We start from the raw sequence: 20,061 nt of genomic DNA, 5'->3' as shown, positions 1-20,061 counted from the left end.
CAGTGTGCACATATGAAAGAGAATGAGTAAAGCCACAGGGGTGCACATATGAGAGAGATAGGGCTCAGGCCCCCTCCAAAGTTGTAGTACCAGTTCAATGGCTGATGGGGTAGATGAAGCCACACCAGCCAAATCCGCTGCCTGAGACACCCCTTCCTTGTACCACCTGAGGAGCAAGGAAGTCAGTGGGGTGCCTCCAGACACCAAGGTTTGCAGTCTCCAAGCATGCTCAGTTCATGCATGAACTAAGCATGCTCGAGGAGTGCTGGCATTGGCAGCTGGAATCACTTCGCTGACTTCCTCACTCCTGAGGCAGCACAAGCTGGAAGGGGGCCACTTTTGCAGTGATTTGTTTGACTAGTGAGGTTTCGGCATCCCCACCAGCAAAGGTATGATATCTAACGTAGAGGGGGAGGAGAGGACATGTGTGCTCCCCCCCCCCCATGAACTGCTGCTTATGCCCAATCATGCGATTAACATTTTTAATTGAAATGCAGCCCTAATATATAAGATCTAGCTTTTAGGTTTAGTCTACATTGCTCAGGCATCCCATAGTCAGTCTAGTCGATCAGGGGCCTTTTCTGTAGCTAATGCCACAATAATTGCAGAAAGGCTTTTCTAAATGTTAGGTGCATTAGGTTAAAATGATCTCCTCCCCCCCCCCCCCCCCCCCCATTTTTTATTCAAGAATTTTAGTACACTATATCAAAAAAGAACAATGCTTATATATGCACCACTTTTTATTTTTCTGTATAAATTATAATCTCAAAACATGTGTTCCTATGAATCAGAAGAGGCATTATATTTTCAAGGTGCTTCTGTGTTTATTGGAGAAATGGGATTATGGGCCACAGTCCATGTAGTCTTCCTGTTTGGTGTATGAAGGATATGGCAGTATTAACCAAGAACCCTCTCCCCCGCCCCCTAGGCTCCACAACTACCCAAATAGCTATTAGACCCCGGGTAGCCTGTATATCAAGAGTGATTGGTGCTCTATTATTCACCTTTTTTTATTGAGAGAACTGGCTGTTTAACCCTGGTCTGGTTTGTTTTGTTTTGTTTTTGTTGTTTAAAAAAAAAAGTAATATAAAATAGGGGAAGAGGAGAACCTTGACGGACCCCACAAGTGTTCGGCCATGCTAACAAAAAGGAATCTTTTACCTTCACCTTATAAGACCTATTTTACCCTCTCCCATGCTTTTTTTTTTTTTATTTGTGCGAGTCATTTATGTTTTGATGGCAATATTCTATACTTTCCATCCTCCTCCCATCTAGGGTTCTCTATTGGGCTCATTTTCGAAAGAGAAGGACGCCCATCTTTCAACATAAATCGGAAGATGGACGTCCTTCTCCCAGAAACGTCCAAATCGGTATAATCAAAAGCTGATTTTGGACTTCCCCAACTGCACTCCATCGCAGGGACGGCCAAAGTTGAAGGGGGCGTGTTGAAGGCATAGTGAAGATGGGACTTGGGCGTGCCTAACACTTGAACGTCCTTGACCCATAATCGAAAAAAAACAAGGACGTCCCTGATGAGCATTTGGATGTTTTCACCCGGATCTGTTTTTCTTACGACTAATGCACAAAAAGGTGCTGGAAATTACCAGATGACCACTGGAGAGAATCGGGGATGACCTCCCGTTACTCCCCCAGTGGTCACTAACCCCCTTCCACCCTCAAAAACCATCTGTAAAAATATGTTGTGCCAGCCTCAGATGTCATACTCGGGTCCATGACAGCTGTATGCAGGTCCCTGGAGCAGTTTTAGTGGGTGAGTGCACTTCAGACAGGCAGACCCAGCACCATCCCCCCCCCCACCTGTTACGTTTGTGGAGTAAACAGCGAGGCCTCCAAAACCCACCACAAACCCACTGTACCCACATCTAGGTGCCCCCCTTCACCCATAAGGGCTATGGTAGTGGTGTACAGTTGGGGATAGTGGGTTTTGGGGGGCTCAGCACACAAGGTAAGGGAGCTATGTTCCTGGGAGCATTTTATGAAGTCCACTGCAGTGCCCCCTAGGGTGCCCGGTTGGTGTCCTGGCATGTCAGGGGGACCAGTGCACTACAAATGCTGGCTCCTCCCATTACCAAATGGCTTGCATTTGGTCGTTTCTGAGATGGACGTCTTTGGTTTTGCAAATCGCCGAAAATCAGAATCGTCCATGTCTAGGGACATCCAAAACTAGGGAAGGCAAAATTTAAGGATTTGGACGTCCCTGACGATATTTTCGAAATGAAAGATGGATGTCCATCGTGTTTCAAAAATACGGGTTTCCCCGCCCCTGGATTGGGATGTTTTGCAAGGACATCCAAATCGAAACTTGGACGTCCCTTTCGAAAATGCCCCTCCACGTATCCCACACCAGTTCCCCATTCACAACATATTTGTGTCCCATCCCATGGCTTTTTCATTTCCTTGGTGAGGAGCTTTCTGTAAAGTACGTTTATGCTTCTTCACAGAGTGGGCAGTGGGTGCCTGGAATGCTGTTCCCATAGAAAATGATGAGGATGAAAACCGCAAAGGAATTCAAATTGGTGTGGGATATATAGAGAACCCTATATGGGACGAGGATGGAAAGTATAGAATATTGCCACTCAAAACATAAATGACTTGGACAAATTACAAAAAAAAAAAAGCATGAGGGAGGGTAAAATAGGTCTTATAAGGTGAAGGCAAAAGATTCCTTTTCATTAGCATGGCCGAACACTTGTGGGGTCCGTCAAGGTTCTCCTCTTCCCCTATTTTATTTTACTTTTTTTTTTTTACGTTCATTGGGGTTTCTGTTGGAGAACAGTGGTTTTCTAGTATATAGTTATGCAGACAATAGTTCTGTTATCTTGTTTAATTTCAGCTTTGAGTTCGATAGTTAATTCAATTGGAAATTTTTTGGTCCTGGTCCCACCCAGCTAGAAAATTCCCTTGATAAAACAGCAGTTAGCTGACACTTGGGGACTTATAATCCCACCCCACAACCCACCCACCCCAGGGTTTGCCACTCATTTATAGACAAACCAGTCCTCATTCACTTTACCCAATCATACACAGGCAGTCTTGCAGGCTATTACTCCGACATAGTACACATGTTCATACCCATTTCAACCAATCAGGATGACTTTTATTCTCTGCAATAATTGTGATGCTTTAGTTTCAAGGCTAATCATCTGGAGACTTAAAGCTTGTCCTATCTGTCTTCAGCTATCTACTTTAAAACAAGAGCTCTGTAAAGTAATGCAAGAATTAGAAGCAATTAAAGCAACTTATAGGACTGTGCAGAATCATAACTTCTCACCACTGCCTCAAAGAATAAAACCACATAAGAACAGATGGTTCACAGTAGGCTCAGGCAGACTTCATCATGTGACACAGAAACATCCGCCCGCACAAGTGTTGCCACTACAAAATTCTTTTGCTCCACTACAGCACTCTGATATTCCTGAAAATAAAACTGAAGCAGAAAAAGAAGAAAAAGCAAGGAAGGGGGAACAAAAATATGAGAAGGTACCCAAAGAAAAAACACCCTCACAAATCACTAAAACCAAAACACATACTAGGAAATGTACATGGAAAGTGATGACCACAAATGCTCGCAGTCTAAGCAATAAAATTCCTGACCTTCAAGCCCTGATTTTGGAGTCTGACTTGGACATAGTTGCAGTCATAGAGACATGGCTCAATGGTTCCCATGAATGGGATGTAAAACATACCAGGCTATAATCTTTTTAGGAAGGATAGAGAGGGACGTACAGGTGGAGGAGTAGCTCTGTATGTTAGAAATGATATCCCAGTGACTGAAATGACAGGGAACTGGGGAAAGGAAGAAGCGATATGGATCACCTTAAAAAGAGAGGATAGAACCTTGGTCCACATGGGTGTTGTCTATAGACCCCCGACACAATTGGAAGAACTAGATAAAGATCTGATCGCTGATATTCAAAAGTTGGGGAAGAAAAGAGAGGTGCTGTTGTTGGGAGATTTTAATCTGCCGGATGTAGATTGGAAGGTTCCATCTGCAAGATCGGAAAGAAGTAGAGAGATTGTGGATGCTTTCCAAAGTGCTCTGCTCAGACAAATGGTGAACGAACCCACGAGGGAGGCAGCCACGTTGGATCTGGTGCTCACGAATGGGGATAGTGTGTCAAATGTCCGAGTAGCTGCGCACCTTGGAAACAGTGACCATCAAACGGTTTGTTTTGATGTAATGGCTCATGTGGACGGCGGCCACTCTAAACTCAAAGTCCTCGATTTCAAGCGAGCTGACTTTAACAAAATGGGAGAATACCTGAGGAAGGAGCTGATGGGCTGGGAGGACATACGAGAAGTGGAAGGACAGTGGTCCAGGCTAAAAGAAGTAATAAACAGGGCCACAGACCTTTATGTAAGGAGAGTAAATAAAAGCAGGAGAAAAAGGAAACCGATATGGTTCTCAAAGCAAGTGGCTGAGAAAATAAAGATTAAAGAGTTAGCGTTCCAGAAATATAGAAAATCTCAAGAGGAGGAACACGGGGAGGAATACCGGATGAAACTGAAAGAAGCCAAGAGAGAGGTACATCTGGCGAAGGCGCAAGCTGAAGAACAAATGGCTCGAAATGTAAGGAGGGGAGACAAAAACTTCTTCAGGTATATTAGTGAAAGGAGAAAGACTATAAAGGGAATTGTGAGACTAAAAGATACAATAAAACGCTATGTAGAAAATGATGAAGAAAAAGCCAATTTGCTAAATAGATACTTTTGTTCTGTTTTCACTGAAGAAAACCCTGGGGAAGGACCGAGAGAGACTGGCAAAAGTACACCTGAAAATGAGGTGGATAGAGCGCCGTTCACGGAAGAGAGTGTGTATCAACAACTTGGCAAGCTAAAGGTGGACAAAGCCATGGGGCCGGACGGGATCCACCCCAGAATACTGAGGGAGCTCAGAGAGGTTCTGGCGGGTCCTCTTAAAGACTTGTTTAATAGATCCTTGCAGACGGGAGAGGTTCCGAGGGATTGGAGAACGGCGGAGGTGGTCCCTCTTCACAAAAGTGGGGATAGGGAAGAAGCTGGAAACTACAGGCCGGTAAGCCTCACTTCGGTTATTGGAAAAGTAATGGAAGCCATGCTGAAGGAAAGGATAGTGAATTTCCTGGAAGCCAATAAGTTGCAAGATTCGAGACAACATGGTTTCACCAAAGGGAAATCGTGCCAAACGAATCTCATTGAATTCTTTGACTGGGTGACCGGAGAATTAAATCAAGGACGTGCTATGGACGTCATCTACTTAGATTTCAGCAAGGCTTTCGACACGGTTCCCCACAGGAGGCTCTTAAATAAACTAGACGGCCTGAAGATAGGACCCGAAGTGGTGACTGGATTAGGAACTGGTTGACGGACAGACGCCAGAGGGTGGTGGTGAATGGAGTTCGCTCGGAGGAAGGAAAGGTGAGTAGTGGAGTGCCTCAGGGATCGGTGCTGGGGCCGATTCTGTTCAATATATTTGTGAGTGACATTGCCGAAGGGTTACGAGGTAAAGTTTGCCTTTTTGCGGATGACACCAAGATTTCCAACAGAGTGGACACCCCGGAGGGTGTGGAAAACATGAAAAAAGATCTGAAGAAGCTAGAAGAATGGTCTAACGTTTGGCAATTAAAATTCAATGCGAAGAAATGCAAAGTGATGCACTTGGGGAGTAGAAATCCATGGGAGACGTATGTGTTAGGCGGGGAGAGTCTGATAGGCACGGACGGGGAGAGGGATCTTGGGGTGATAGTATCTGAGGACCTGAAGGCGACGAAACAGTGTGACAAGGCGGTGGCAGTAGCTAGAAGATTGCTAGGCTGTATAGAGAGAGGAGTGACCAGCAGAAGAAAGGAGGTTTTAATGCCCCTGTATAAGACGTTGGTGAGGCCCCACCTGGAGTATTGTGTTCAGTTTTGGAGGCCGTATCTTGCGAAGGATGTTAAAAAAAATGGAAGCGGTGCAAAGAAAAGCTACGAGGATGGTATGGGATTTACGTTCCAAGACGTATGAAGAGAGGCTTGCTGACCTGAACATGTACACCCTGGAGGAAAGGAGGAACAGGGGTGATATGATACAGACATTCAAATATTTGAAAGGTATTAATCCACAAACGAATCTTTTCCGGAGATGGGAAGGCGGTAGAACGAGAGGACATGAAATGAGATTGAAGGGGGGCAGACTCAGGAAAGATGTCAGGAAGTATTTCTTTACAGAGAGGGTGGTGGACGCTTGGAATGCCCTCCCGCGGGAGGTGGTGGAGATGAAAACGGTAACGGAGTTCAAACATGCGTGGGATATGCATACAGGAATCCTGTGCAGAAGGAATGGATCCTCAGAAGCTTAGCTGAAATTGGGTGGCGGAGCAGTTGGGGGGAAGAGGGGGTGGTGGTTGGGAGGCGAGGATAGGGGAGGGCAGACTTATACGGTCTGTAACAGAGCCGGTGATGGGAGGCGGGACTGGTGGTTGGGAGGCGGGAAATACTGCTGGGCAGACTTATATGGTCTGTTGGGAGGCGAGAAATACTGCTGGGCAGACTTATATGGTCTGTGCCCTGAAAGGGACAGGTACAAATTCAAGGTAAGGTATACACATATGAGTTTGTCATGGGCAGACTGGATGGACCATGCAGGTCTTTTTCTGCCTTCATCTACTATGTTACTATATGTTACTATGATATCCCAAGGATGCAACACTGCATGGCTTTACTTGGTAATTGAATGGTTCAGCATAAATTAAAGCTTAATGCTGATAAAACTAAGAGCCCTGTTTACTAAGGTGCACTAGCGTTTTTAGTGTGTGCTAAAAATTAGTGCAAGGTATTTGCCTCTAGGGCAGCTTAGTAAACAGGGCCCTTAGTTTTTATGCATTAACAATAAACCAGACTCTTCCTGATTCTATCTATATTGGCCATACCAAGTATAAGCTAGCTACTATAGTAAAGATCTTGGGTGTATTGGTAGATAGCGCCACCTCAATGGAAGCGCAAGTTACTTCCTTAGTGAAAGAATATTTTTTTCTTATGAGAAAACTATGCTATGTTTGTAGCTATTTTGAGACAGTTTCATTTTGTTTATTGATAGACTCTTCTTTTCTCACAAATAGAATATTGTAATCTAGCATATTTGGGATGCACTAAATCTCAAATAAAAAGAATTCAAACAATTCAAAATAGTGCGGTATGATTGATATTTGGTTTAACCAAAGACAATCATGTTTCCTCTTATTATATTACATAGTAACATAGTAGATGACGGCAGAAAAAGACCTGCACGGTCCATCTAGTCTGCCCACGATAAACTCATGTGTATACCTTACCTTGATTTGTACCTGTCTTTTTCAGGGCACAGACCATATAAGTCTGTGCAGCAGTATTTCCCGCCTCCCAACCACCAGTCCCGCCTCCCATCACCGGCTCCGGCACAGACCCCGTATAAGTCTGCCCTCCCCCATCCTAGCCTCTCAACCACCAACCCCTCTTCCCCCCGCCACCCAATTTCAGCTAAGCTTCTGTGGATCCATTCCTTCTGCACAGGATTCCTTTATGCCTGTCCCACGCATGCTTGAATTCCGTTACCGTTTTCATCTCCACCACCTCCCGCGGGAGGGCATTCCAAGCGTTCACCACCCTCTCCGTGAAGAAACTTCATTGGTTGCCTTTTGAGGCCAGAGTTCTGTTTTCTTTATACATTATTGCATGGTCTAACCCCAAATTTACCTATATTTCCATTTTCAGTTTCTACTAGATCCAAGAGGACCACCTGTAACTTATTTGTTTTCTTTTCCTTCACCCAAGGGGGGAAAGAAAAGAGATTACAAATGCTAGAATTCACCTTACCATTTCAAGCTGCTTGGTGAGAACTTGCTGAGATATTCTCCTCCTCCCATTCTTGTATGATGTTTAGAAGAAAGGAGACCTTATTGTTTCAGAAATCTATTCTTTTAAAATAATGCTTAATTTTAATTAGATTTTATTATCCCTTTCAATAATATCCCAGAGGTTTGCTCTGGTTCACCTTGCTTTGTTGCCCAGTTTGAACTGTGAGATATAAGCTGGTCTAGTATGGTAACCTGCAAGGAGCAGCAGATGTAACGCTTGGGTGTGGACAAGATAGATCATGCTGGTCTTTATGTACCCTCATTTACTATTTTACCATGCCATAAGCTCCTCCTGCCTTGCTTTCTGTTTCTGGTGCAATTGTTTTCCACTTGAGAACACTTGGGGTTCTCAACATAGTACTTAGGGCACACCAAGCCAGTCAGGCTTGCAGGGATGTATATGCATGAGGTAGATTTCCATGTACTGCCTCCTTAGTATGCAAATCGATCTCATGCATATTCATTGCAAAAAACGTTATTATCCTAACACAACATACAGCATTCTAAAATCAAATATCCTAGCATTTTAACATATGAGCTAAATCTTACTACATAAAACCCACATAACACATAGCGAAATATGGTGTATTCAGTTTGTACAACTTCAACTTGTCCTTAAACTAGTTTAAAGAAGTGTCCAACATTTCTCTTATATACAGAAAGATGTACTTGATGCCACAGGATGGTCTCTTCCTAATGTTGAATCACCAAAGGCACTGAAGATATTCCTCATGTTCCACAAAACACAGACCATGTCGGTTTTGGTGATACAGAGATTTGGATGTTTTGAATTTAATAACTGTTACAGTTTGCAAATTATAGAGCAAGAATGCTTGACCATTTATTGGATTATTGAGGCCATTTGGACGTTTTTTTCACACTCGTGAATTTGGATTTTCGTTGGTCCTTCTGGAACACAAGGAATATCTTCAGTGATTCAACATTAGGAAGAGATCATCCTATGGCGTCAAGATCAGTACATCTTTCTCTATATAAAGAGATGTTGGACACTTTTATAAAACTAGCTTATGGACATTGAAATGTCTATGTATTAGTGGGTTTTATGTAGTAGGATTTAGCTCAGAACTGCATATGTTAAAATGCTAGGATATTTGATTTTAATATGCTGCATGTTGTATTAGGATAATAAAGTATTTTGGAATAAGATTATTTCATAGTTTGGAAAGTAGTTTTTTTTTCCACATGTAACAACTATATTGGAATTTGTTTACCCATTGTGCATTTATTATGCATATTCATTGTGGATATTCTGAAAACCTGATTGGCTGGGTGGGCCCTGATGATTGTGTTAAGAACCACTGGGCTATTGAATCTTCTGGTATGATGGTATTCTGACAGGTCACTGCCAAGACTATCACTATTAATTATGTTTCAGACTAGGACAGGCGTACTTAGAAAATTAATTCTGCTGTCCAGCTTGTGCCTGGGATGATAATAGGTATGATCCCAGCAGTCTGAATGCTGTACCTGTATCATCAGTTGCTGTAGCCAGATGGCCGATTTAGGGTGGGCTTCAGACCAAAGTGAACAGGCCCAAATGTAATTTCTGCCCACTCCTGGTGTGCCCCCCCCCCCAACTAAAGAAATACCTGAGCTGGCAGGGATCCCTAAGCCCCGTCGAATTACCTAACACCTTGGGTGATTAGTGGCAGTGTCATTGAGCTACTGCTAGCCTCTGCACATGTTCAGTTTTGCACATGGGCAAATATGAGCATGCATGGGGGGAGGTGGCAGCCCAGCCACCTATGGCTACTGGATAAGGTCTTATATCTCCCTGTGAGGAGGACACTGAGGATGTCTTGTATAAGTAGCACACATATTCCAGTCCCTGTACAAATTAAACGGTCAGTTAATTTCTGTGCTGGGTGTCCTTAAATCAATGATCAAAATTATCAAAACAACAAATAATTATCACCTTTATTGGGGCCATAGCCTTTCACTGATTTTTTTGTTTAGAATATTTATTGAATGTTAGAAATTTGCTTTGACTCATTTATATGACGATAACCAAGAACTTTTCAGCCATTCACTGATTTAAAAAATCAAGTACAGACTGCACAACAATCCAGAATTGCATATTGGCGCCCTGGATCAACTGATTTATTCACAGATACAAGAAAATCATTACTAAACAAAAAGCACAAGGTACTGACTACTAGAAGCATGATGTGTTCTCTGGCTGTGGTTCTAGCTAACAGTAATAAACCCAAGCAGTTGCCCTCCAGCTCCACAACTTCAGAGACAAATGCAGAATCTTAGATAGGGTCAGACATCTTGCTGAACTTCACAATTAAGCTAACTTTGTCTTTTTCACCGAGCTGCACATACAGTCACATGAATTTAATGTGCTTGTTTCAGAAGCATGATGTTGCACAATCAGCGCTATTCTCCACTAAGCTATGCTACTTGCCATTGTATTTTACTTCATCGCCATCATGCAACAAGGCGGCTTTGGAAAAAGCAGTTAGTATAGCTGGGTTTTAAAAAGGTTTGGATAATCCTGCACAAAAGTCCATAAACTGTTAAAGTAGATTTGAGGCTAGCCACTGCTCATCCCTATGGTAAGTAGCATGAAAACTGTCTACATGATGGTACTTGTAGATTTGCCCCAAGTGGACCTGATGGACCTTTGGTCTGACCTAGTATGGTGATAACATTTGTGGAGAGAACCCAGTTCCTAATTTCATGGTCATTTTTTCTATGGCCTGTTTTCAGTTTCCCACTTTGCTGAAGCTCCTGTGAGGGAATGGATTTTCTTCATGTCTGTAGCTAGACTGGAGCAAAAGCTTTGAGGTTGCAGCAGGCGCTCAGCAGTAATGCTTCTGGATCAGGGCATAAGCTAACTTACTCTTGATTATGTTGGCTGTACAAGGCACACCCTGTGAACTCTAAAAGGAAGATATTTTTTATACAAATATATAGTAAGATAAGTATTAAAAGAAAGCTGGACACAAGAAAGACAGACAAAGGGAAAACAAAACAAGAATGCTATTGCTGATGGCAATCTCGAGAAGAAAAGAAAGATCCTGTACTATTTGAAAATCAGTAAGAAAACAAGAAATTATAATAGAAAACCACACAGTGAGTCTGTGTTTTGGGTGGTATTGCCCAGTTAAAAAAAAAATTGCTATGTATATGTAGAACCCTAGCCACCTTTCTGAGTAGACTGTCACTGGATGGACCATACTGGTCTTTGTGTACCTGTCATTTACTATGTTTAATATTATACCTTATGAACACCTGTATGAGGCTCGCTGTTCTTTAAGGCTCACTATGGACCTAGCCAAACCACTGACAGTGGCCCAGAGTATAGAATACTGAGGTCATTCTGTTAAGCACGGAGTCCTTTCCTTTTGCCTGCACACCAGTCCGTTGCTTATGGGATGAACTTTATGGAATTGGTTGAACTGTTGTTGACATGTAAGCTTAGCAAAGGATTGATCCATCTTCCTTCTCCCTTCCACTCCCATACCCATATTAAGGCTCTGAGATCACTATTCCAGCTACTAACTTGACTTCTGTGGACATTAAGCAAAACCTGCAAATTTCATTTCCATCTGATTTCCCTTCTGGCTCCATGCCCAAGTTCCTAGCACAGTCAACATGTAAGCTAAAGCTCTGTAGCCTGATAGCTTAGGTCAGCCTTGCAGAAGGTGTCAGTAAGCTTGCTGCCCACTCAAGGTTGCAAACCCTTGTTTTATGGCGTGCCTGTTGCTTTGGGCCCAGTATATGCCGCAGCTTATGAAATCATAATAAAATGAGTCTGAGAGGCTTCTGTGTGGTTGGTCCCCCAAGTGCTGTCATCATGATGTCACAGTGCTGCTGGGCCTCAGCTCTCTGGATGTCTCTTTTTCAAAGTACCTGAGCCACAGATCCCTAATGGCAAAGTGAGACATGAAATGTAGTGAAGCCAATCTCCTCTGTGCTGGTAAGTCTGAATTAATTCTTCTTACTTAGGTTTGCTAGAGATTTATGATGTCACAGTCCTAGCAGGAATGATGCCTAGTCAAGCTGTGAGCCTGGATCAACTGCTCCCAACAGGCTAGAGCAGCCTCTGCAAGCAATGGGAGCGTCCAGCTTTCTTCCTTCAAGTCTATGGGAGTGATCAGGGTCAGGTACCCTTTTGAGCAATGGACCCCCAGAACAGTGCTGTGAAATGGAAACAGACTTCCTAAAGACTACCCTCCTGTTTCCATGGCCAGTGCTAAGGTGATGTTCCCAGGGTAGCAGTTGAATTTATTGCTATTCATGGCTAGAATAGTGCTTGATGGCAGGGGCAGTCGCACAGGGCCCTGTGCTTCCAGGGGCCCTGCAACACTCCCTCCTGCTCCCTGCTATTGCCCCGATGACTCTGCCTCTCCTCCCATGAGCCGCAGGGTGCCCTCTCGGCACATATCTGAATCCACCCTGGTGGTCTAGCGGAGTCTTTGGGGCAGGAAAGAGCCCCAGTCTTTCCTGCCCGGTGCTGATAGCCACATCGTTCTTTAAAAATGGCTGCTGAGACTTCCGCTGAAGTCTTGCGAGGCCACTGGTGGAAGTCTTGGCAGCTATTTTAAAGAAGATGTGGCATCAAGAGGGTCAGCGCTGGCAGTGGGTAGGAAAGACTGGGGATCTTTCCTGCCCCAAAGACTCCACTAGACCACCAGGGTGGCTTCAGGTATGTGCCGGGAGGGCACCCTGCTACTCGGGGGAGTGGGAAGTCTAGAATAGGTGGGGGAGGGGGAATACTGTAAAAAAAATCAAGGTAATATCTGTGTCATTGGAGGGTCTGGTTAAAGTGACACCCTAGTACTATATTCGTGCAGAGATTTTGTTTTCTAGAAATGTCTAGTAGTAGTAGTAGTAGTAAAGGGCCACTAAACAGACATCATGTTATGAGAATCAGGTGCTTAACATTCAGAGTTTCTGTTTAATTATTTATGCCATTTTATCCCGCATTAAACATGAATTAGATTGAAACCTGAAAGCATTTAAAATCTTGTTGTTTTTTTTCCTGTGCCCACAGCAAAAGAAAAAAAATGGCATGTGGGAACTTGCTCCTTTTGCTTTCTGGAATGCAGTAGTATAAAAATGCACTTGCCTTTTTTTATTATTATTACTATTTCACAGAGAAGATATTGATTAATGAGGGAGGGGTTTCCTTTGTGAAGAACTGCACATGATTTTCCTTTTTAAACCCGAATGTTTCCTATGATAGCATTGTGAAAACTTGAATTAGTTTTTCTGTACAAGTTTTGCTTGATTTGTCTTTATTTGAAATTTAAAAAAATGTTTAAAACACATCTTGTCAACAAGAGGCGGGGCTAGGTGGGGCGGGAGGCCCAACTGAACTGGTTTGCATAGGGCCCAGAAATTGCTAAGACCGGCCCTGGTGATGTGGCTCGGAGGAGTACTTGTTACATTACTTTAGGGAAACAGAGAAGCAGGGGCGTAGCCAGACCTCGGCGTGAGGGGGGGTCCAGAGCCCGAGGTGGGGGGTACAGTTTATCCCGCCTCCCCCAGCCGCCAACCCCCCCCGCCACTTTTGACCTCCCCCCACCGCCCCTCCCCTGTCGCTGCCACCGCCAAGTACCTTTGCTGGTGGGGGTCCCCAACCTCCACCAGCTGAAGTCTTCTTCAGCACCAGTCGCCGGCGCCTTTGCTGATCTGTTTCTGACTCCTGATGTCCTGCATGCACGTCCTGCACAAGGCTATATATACAGGATGTGCACGCAGGATGTCAGGAGTCAGGACTGACAGAAACATATCAGCGAAGGCGCTGGAGACCGGCGCTGAAGAAGACTGGCTGGTAGGGGTTGGGGAACCCTGCCAGCAAAGGTACCGGGCGGAGGAGGGTCGGCGGCGGTGGGAGGGGGGATTGAAAGTGGCAGGGAAGGTCAGCAGCGGGGGGCATAAAAAGTAGAGGGGGCCAGGGCTAAATCTGTGGGGGCCCATGCCCTCCGTGGCCCCACCTAGTTACACCCCTGCAGAGAAGGCAACTCCTGGTAAAAAAAATAAGAGCATATCACAAGATTAGCCAAAATCAGGAGCCACTGGTCTAGAAGGCAGTAACTCCAACAGAATGCAACAATGGTCAGTTTCCAGAGTTGCCTGGCTGTCCATCAGCCACTCCTTCAGATATGTTTTCTTGAGCTGCCAGTAAACCTCCGTGTAATCTAAATGCTTCACCCTTGTGCTTGTAGCACTGTTTTCCCCTTTAACCATCCCACTATCCTCCCCTCCACCACTTCTCTTCTGCCTTCCAAAGCTGCTTTTATTACAGAAACTGATTCCTGGGCTGAGCTGACTTTGACTTCGCTGGGCCCTAGGCTGTTATAGGCCTAAACCAGCAAAGAAGGAAGATGCACCCCTTATTGATTACACCATTGTAACTATCCCGTAATACTATGTGCCATTGTGCTAGATAGGCTCGGACGGAATAAAAAGCATCAGTACCCAAATCCCCTTCCATGACAGCTAAAATGTCGTCGTTCCTAGTTAAGGCATGCAGAATTGAACACCTTCATAATAAAAATATGTGATGTATTCAAAGGGCATTCTCACTACCTGCCACATGGGCTTATGAAATTTTGCGCAAAGGACTACTAAGTCCTTTTAAAATTCTCAGATGTTTGTGTTTTGAAATAAGCAAACCTATTTTGACAGCAGCTGTAAAGAAAAGTATCGTGCGCAACATTACAGTGCTGTCTTTGATGAGAAAACCCTAAAGCTGCCCTGCTTAAAAACACACAGTAGACTATGATGCAAGTGTCCCAGTTGATGATGTCATAGGTCGAGCTTCACCATTGGTGTGTGTACGCTCAAATGGATGTTTATCTTTCAAAACAAAAATACTATGTAGGAGAAAAGTAGGCAACACCGATTAACAATACTATAATTGGTCTCTGAATATAGGTGCACTTGGCTCTTAGTTAAAAGGCTGTACTTTTTATGTCAAGATCTAACTAGCAAAATTCATTTTCTGCCAAAACCGAGGTAATGTTTTTCCTATTATAGTCTAATACAAGCAACAAAGCCCGTTTAATGAAAAATGAAATGGGCCCTAGGAAAGCTAAGCGATTTCTCCTCTCTCCCCTGCCCTCCCCTCCATGTCCAGCGATTCTTCCCTCCCCTCCGTGTCCCACAATTCTGGTGTCCCCTCCATGCACAGTGATTCTCCTCTGCCCTGCCCTCCCTGTCCTGCGATTCTGGCCTCCCCTCCATGTCCAGTGATTCTCCTCTGCCCTGCTCTCCCATCCATGGCCAATGACTGTCCTTTCTGCCGTCTTGCCTTTAAGCCGTTCATCTTACTACCTCCGTTTGCAGCAGCGGCAAGCTGGACTCTCGTTGCCTCCAGCCTTCCCTTGCCTTCTGTGTCCCGCCCTCCTCTGCCCTCATGAACACTATTGGCTTATTGCAGCATTCTATACAAGCGTTGTGTCAGAGGAGACAACAAAGCATGCTCATCTTCACAACGGTCTTTCTAAAGACCTCCCTTTGTTGAGGATTTGCCTTCATCAAATAGTTCTCAAAAGCATTCGGCATTAAGACTCCTGATGCAGGCCTAACGGCCGAAACACGACGTTGTGTCGAGTCTTTATACCTCAATAAACATCTTTATTATATATATCCTTTCAGTCTTTGGAATCCTTGGTCGTCCTCCCACTTTTATTTTATTCCGCCCTCCTCTGATGTCATTTTGTCTTTCCGCAAGGGTGGGACACTGAGAGGGAAGGGAACGCTGGAGGCGAGCTGACGTCAGCTTGCAGTTACGGATCCAGACATCCAGGGAAGCAGAGTTACCATTATATAGATATATGTAATACATATAATAAAGGTTTGTGTCGGTTTCCAAGTGTATTGCAGAGTGAAATCTGTTAGATCACTTTAAAGTAAAAGTAAAACAGAAGAGATTAAGGCTATACTTGTTATTTTGGACTAACTTAATACAAATTGTCTAGCTTTGGGAAGTTGAAACACACCCTTCTTCATCTCATCACGAGGAAGGGGGGTTTTAACTCTCAAAAGCTAGACAAAAATAATGTAGTTCGACCAAATACCTCATATTTCCGTTTGGCTTGTTTTGTGTTTGGTATTGTTTTTATTTATGAACAAATTACTTTCTGAAGCCACTTTTGGTTGGCGATGTGGCCATTATACCTTTCCCTTTCCTCCAAAAGTGTAGTCTTGCTGTGCCACACAATACGTTTTGTAGCGACAGAAACAACTCAACACGAAGACCATGGAAGGGGTGAGAGAGCGCTGAGGAGTTTCACTAGACTAACTGCGCCTGTACATCAGCATATCTTTAGGGTCTAAACCTCAAATCTGAACAGGTATTGTCCTTTTCGATTTAATTTTCCAATGTAAACTAGCGCTGGTTGCGGGAGGACTGGTGCACTTCATTTAAATTTAACCCCCCCCCCCCCCGCGCTTTCTAGAAGTTTAAGATAAAGTGTAATAGAGACAAAACTTATGGTGCACTACTGTCGTGTACCTCTTTATCCTATATTGAAAGCCAGAACTAATTCATTTAAGAATTAAAGTCGAATCCCTGATCTGTGACATAACTGCTGGTGTATAGGTGCAATTTAGAACCTCTATTTCATTATTTTGAAGAACAAGTCACCAGTGTGCACAACCCACCCAAGACAGACATCCGCTTCTGTATTATAAGCCTCTTCCATCTATGCAACCCAGCTTCTGTCCTGACTGCTCCTCTCCACCCAGTTCATACGTGCACATGGGGAGGAAAAGAATCTTCCAAGCTTTCGTGAAAAGTTTTGCTAAATTCACTTGGCTGATAGCTTTATACGGGCTGTGCATGTGTGCTTTCAAGATCGTATCGTTTGACTTACTACTCTCACATCTATTTCGCAATATTCAAAAGAAACTGAAACATTTCCATGCCAGCTGACCCTAAACCCTTTGCCCTTTAAGCCAAAATAAGGGTGGTATTTCTATACCTTTGAATGCCATGACCGGGAATGGTTTATTATAGTCCCGGAATGAAGTTTCCTCCCTAATCCTGTCCCACTGGAAAAAGGGTATAGGCACGATCCTCCCCCCCCCCCCCTCCCCAATAAGTTTGAATCAATAAAGGGCTGAGGGGTGTTGTCGGGGGAAAAATGAATACCAAGCCCTTGTATGGAAAAGACAGAATGAAAGAAAACAGAAAGCGGAATGTGAAGGGGTTTATTGGTTTTTTGCTTTCTTTGGATTTTCTCTTTCTCTCTTTTTTTGTTTTGCAGCACATTAACGACCCCTTCCCTTCTCCTCGACCCTCCCCGCCCCTTCCCCCCTCGCCTAGCTCTCTCGCATCCACACATGCTTGGCTACCAGGGCCACATCGGGGCGAGCGGGCGGGCTGAATTGCAACAGCTGACCCACTAGGGCCTGGCACCTCTCCTCCACGGGGGTGCTGTCCGGGTACACCACCCCCTTCTGCTGGATCTTGGGCATCTTGCTGACGTTGGAGTCGTCGAAGGGCATGCAGCCGGTCACCATCACGTAGAGGATGACCCCTAGGCTCCAGATGTCGTACTTCTTGGGGTCGTAAGGGATGCCCAGCAACACCTCGGGGGGCGCGTAGGCGGCAGAGCCGCAGTAGGTGCTGCATAACTCCGGGTAGCCCTGTGATTTACGGCCGAAGCCGAAGTCAGTGAGCTTGACTTGCAGCTGCTCGGTCAGCAGCACATTCTCGCACTTGAGGTCGCGGTGCACCACGTGGTGCTCATGCAGGTATCGTACGGCGCTGACCAGCTGCGCGAACATCTGGCGCGCCTGCGCCGGCCCGATGTGGCCACTCTTCTGTACCAGCTGCAGCAGGTCGGTGCTCGCCAGCTCCATTACGATGTAGTGTTTGCCGTTGTTCACCTCGATGAACTCGAAGACCTGCACCACGTGCGGGTGCCGGATGGCTCGTAAAATGGCCAGCTCGCGCGGCAGGAATTTGGTCACGAAGTCCGGGGGAGCCTTGCGCCGGTCCAGCACCTTGATCGCCACGTTGCCCTTGTACTTCTTGGATGTGGCCACCTTCACCTTGGAGTAGGAGCCTTCTCCGATCGTCTTCCCCACTTTGTAGCCCAGGTCCATTAAAAGTGTGTCGGTTGAAGACATGATGGCTTAAAGCCATAGCGCTAACAAAGACATAATTTCATCCTCCGGGCACCCCATCACCCTCTGGGGGGGAGGTCACACAGCGCCCGGGGCTGCATTTATACACCGCGGTAATAATTTGGACGCTTGTGAAGTTTTGAGGGGCGTCATGGGGAGCAGGGAGCCACCTCCCTCCCCAAACACATCTGCCTAGGTTTAGAGGACAGAGCCCATTTTGCGCGGGCACTGTGGCTTCTTTTTCTATTTTGAAAGGACCAAACTAAGATTTTAGAGGGCAACTGACTCCAGTTTTGCAGGACTTCTCAAGTTACTGATTCGCACGGTGTTCAGTGACATTCCTCGCTGCAGTTGCTCACCGTAACAAAACAGGAAGAGAACCACCAGGAGAAAATAAACTCTTTCTAGGCGGTGAGACAGTTTTTTAACTTCATTTATTACTATTTGCTCCCCATATCCTTATACCTCCATCTTGCAAGAATGGTGGTGTCAAGAAAATGAACCAAAGTCGAATCCACATTTCTTCCTATAAACCTCTGGAAAGAGATAACTGCTTATCGCAATTTTTTTTTTTATATATTTAAACCAGTGTAAGTTTCACCCAGTGTTAAAATCAAATATATCTGTATTTACTGTTGTGAGATATTCCGAGATCAACTTACTTTAAATCAACTATCATGACACCTGGGGCAGGAAACGCGTGCCACATACAAAAAGCATCCATAGTCCTTTACAAACCTCTCTTCAGAATGTAATTTAACAATGCGTATTTTGGATAGGAAAAGAGTTGTACAGGAACAAAGACTTTTATTTCAGGCTGCTTATTTCTTCTGTGGTGCTGCTGATCACTTACGTCCGTACTGGGAAGCTGAAGCCTGTCGATCTCGCTTTTGTACTTCAGCAAATAGTTAAAACAATTCTGCCTTTTTGATTCTAATAATTAATGCAGGTAAAAAAAAATAATATACTTATGTTCTGCTTATTCTCCTTTATTTCAGTATCCAGGAGCTACTTTGTCAGAAAGTTTGTGGGGATCGTTTGGGCGCAGCGGCCTCTACAGGACGAAAAGGTGATAGAGAAAGAGGGAAAGTGAGCAAGCCGAATAATTCATCAGGCTGTACCGGACCTAAACTACCACGTGTGGATTAAGTTGTTTGAAACTGGGACCGCAAGAACATTTATTTGGCTAGAAGTAAATAGAAAATAACAAGGACTAACTTATCCTCCATCGTGCATCTGGCAGCAAGAGCAGGGTCCACTTTTTATAGACTGAAAATTGTCCTCCAAAAGTTTATTTCCCTCAGTTCTTCGAGGATCCTCCTGGGACTTGACCTGACATCAAAGCTGCTATGATATGCCCATTCATTGTGTGACGTTGTTGATATACTACTTTCAAAAGCAAGAGTTTAACAAATAATGACCGGAAAATAAAGACATAAATATCACGTTTATTTAGTACGAGCTTGTCTTGTTTACATGATGACTTTCTATGTGCATATTTATTTATTTATTAGGCTTTATTTACTGCCTTTTTGAAGGAATTCTCTCAAGGCAGTGTGCAGTAAGAATAAATCAAACATGAGCAATAGACAATTACAGCAGTAAAAATATTTAAATAACAAAACAAAGTATGGCGTGGTATACTACTTACAATGACAACACAATAGTAATAGAACATTTTAATTTACAGTGTAGGGTATAAGCAAAGATGGAACATATAGATAGGTAAGAGGAGTTAGAAAGTAAGGTGACTAAAGAAAGTTGCACATGAGATCAGAGCGATGGTTAGCACATAGATAGGTTAGACAGTAAAAGGAATTAGAAACTAAGGTGACTAATTTAAAGAAAGGTGCACATGAGGTCAGAGATGGCCTAAATATTAGCTAGGTTAGGAGTGAGTAAACTTGTCCTGCTGCAACTGCAGTATGTGTCAACTCATCCAGCTACCTGTAAGATATGTTTTGTGCATGCAAATATATATATTTTAATTTGTTTAAAAGGGATTGTAGTTTAGGTTTCTATGCAGATAACACCCTACCCTGAAAGCTGGTTCACACCCTCCAAAGCAGCAG

At 44.3% G+C, this 20,061-nt stretch overlaps 1 protein-coding gene across 1 annotated transcript; it reads right to left on the bottom strand.

Annotated features, from left to right (window-relative positions):
• Positions 1 to 17,179: 17,179 nt before the first annotated feature.
• Positions 17,180 to 18,232, bottom strand: TSSK6 (testis specific serine kinase 6). Its single transcript, XM_030219366.1, has one exon. The coding sequence runs from the start codon at positions 17,990 to 17,992 to the stop codon at positions 17,180 to 17,182; it is 813 nt and encodes a 270-aa protein (XP_030075226.1). The 5' UTR covers positions 17,993 to 18,232.
• Between the last annotated feature and the right edge of the window lie 1,829 nt (positions 18,233 to 20,061).

Source organism: Microcaecilia unicolor, chromosome 11 (assembly GCF_901765095.1).
Source record: "Microcaecilia unicolor chromosome 11, aMicUni1.1, whole genome shotgun sequence".
Lineage (NCBI taxonomy): Eukaryota > Metazoa > Chordata > Amphibia > Gymnophiona > Siphonopidae > Microcaecilia > Microcaecilia unicolor.
The sequence above is the reverse complement of the archived record's forward strand: the minus strand, read 5'-3'. Positions and strand labels throughout refer to the sequence as shown.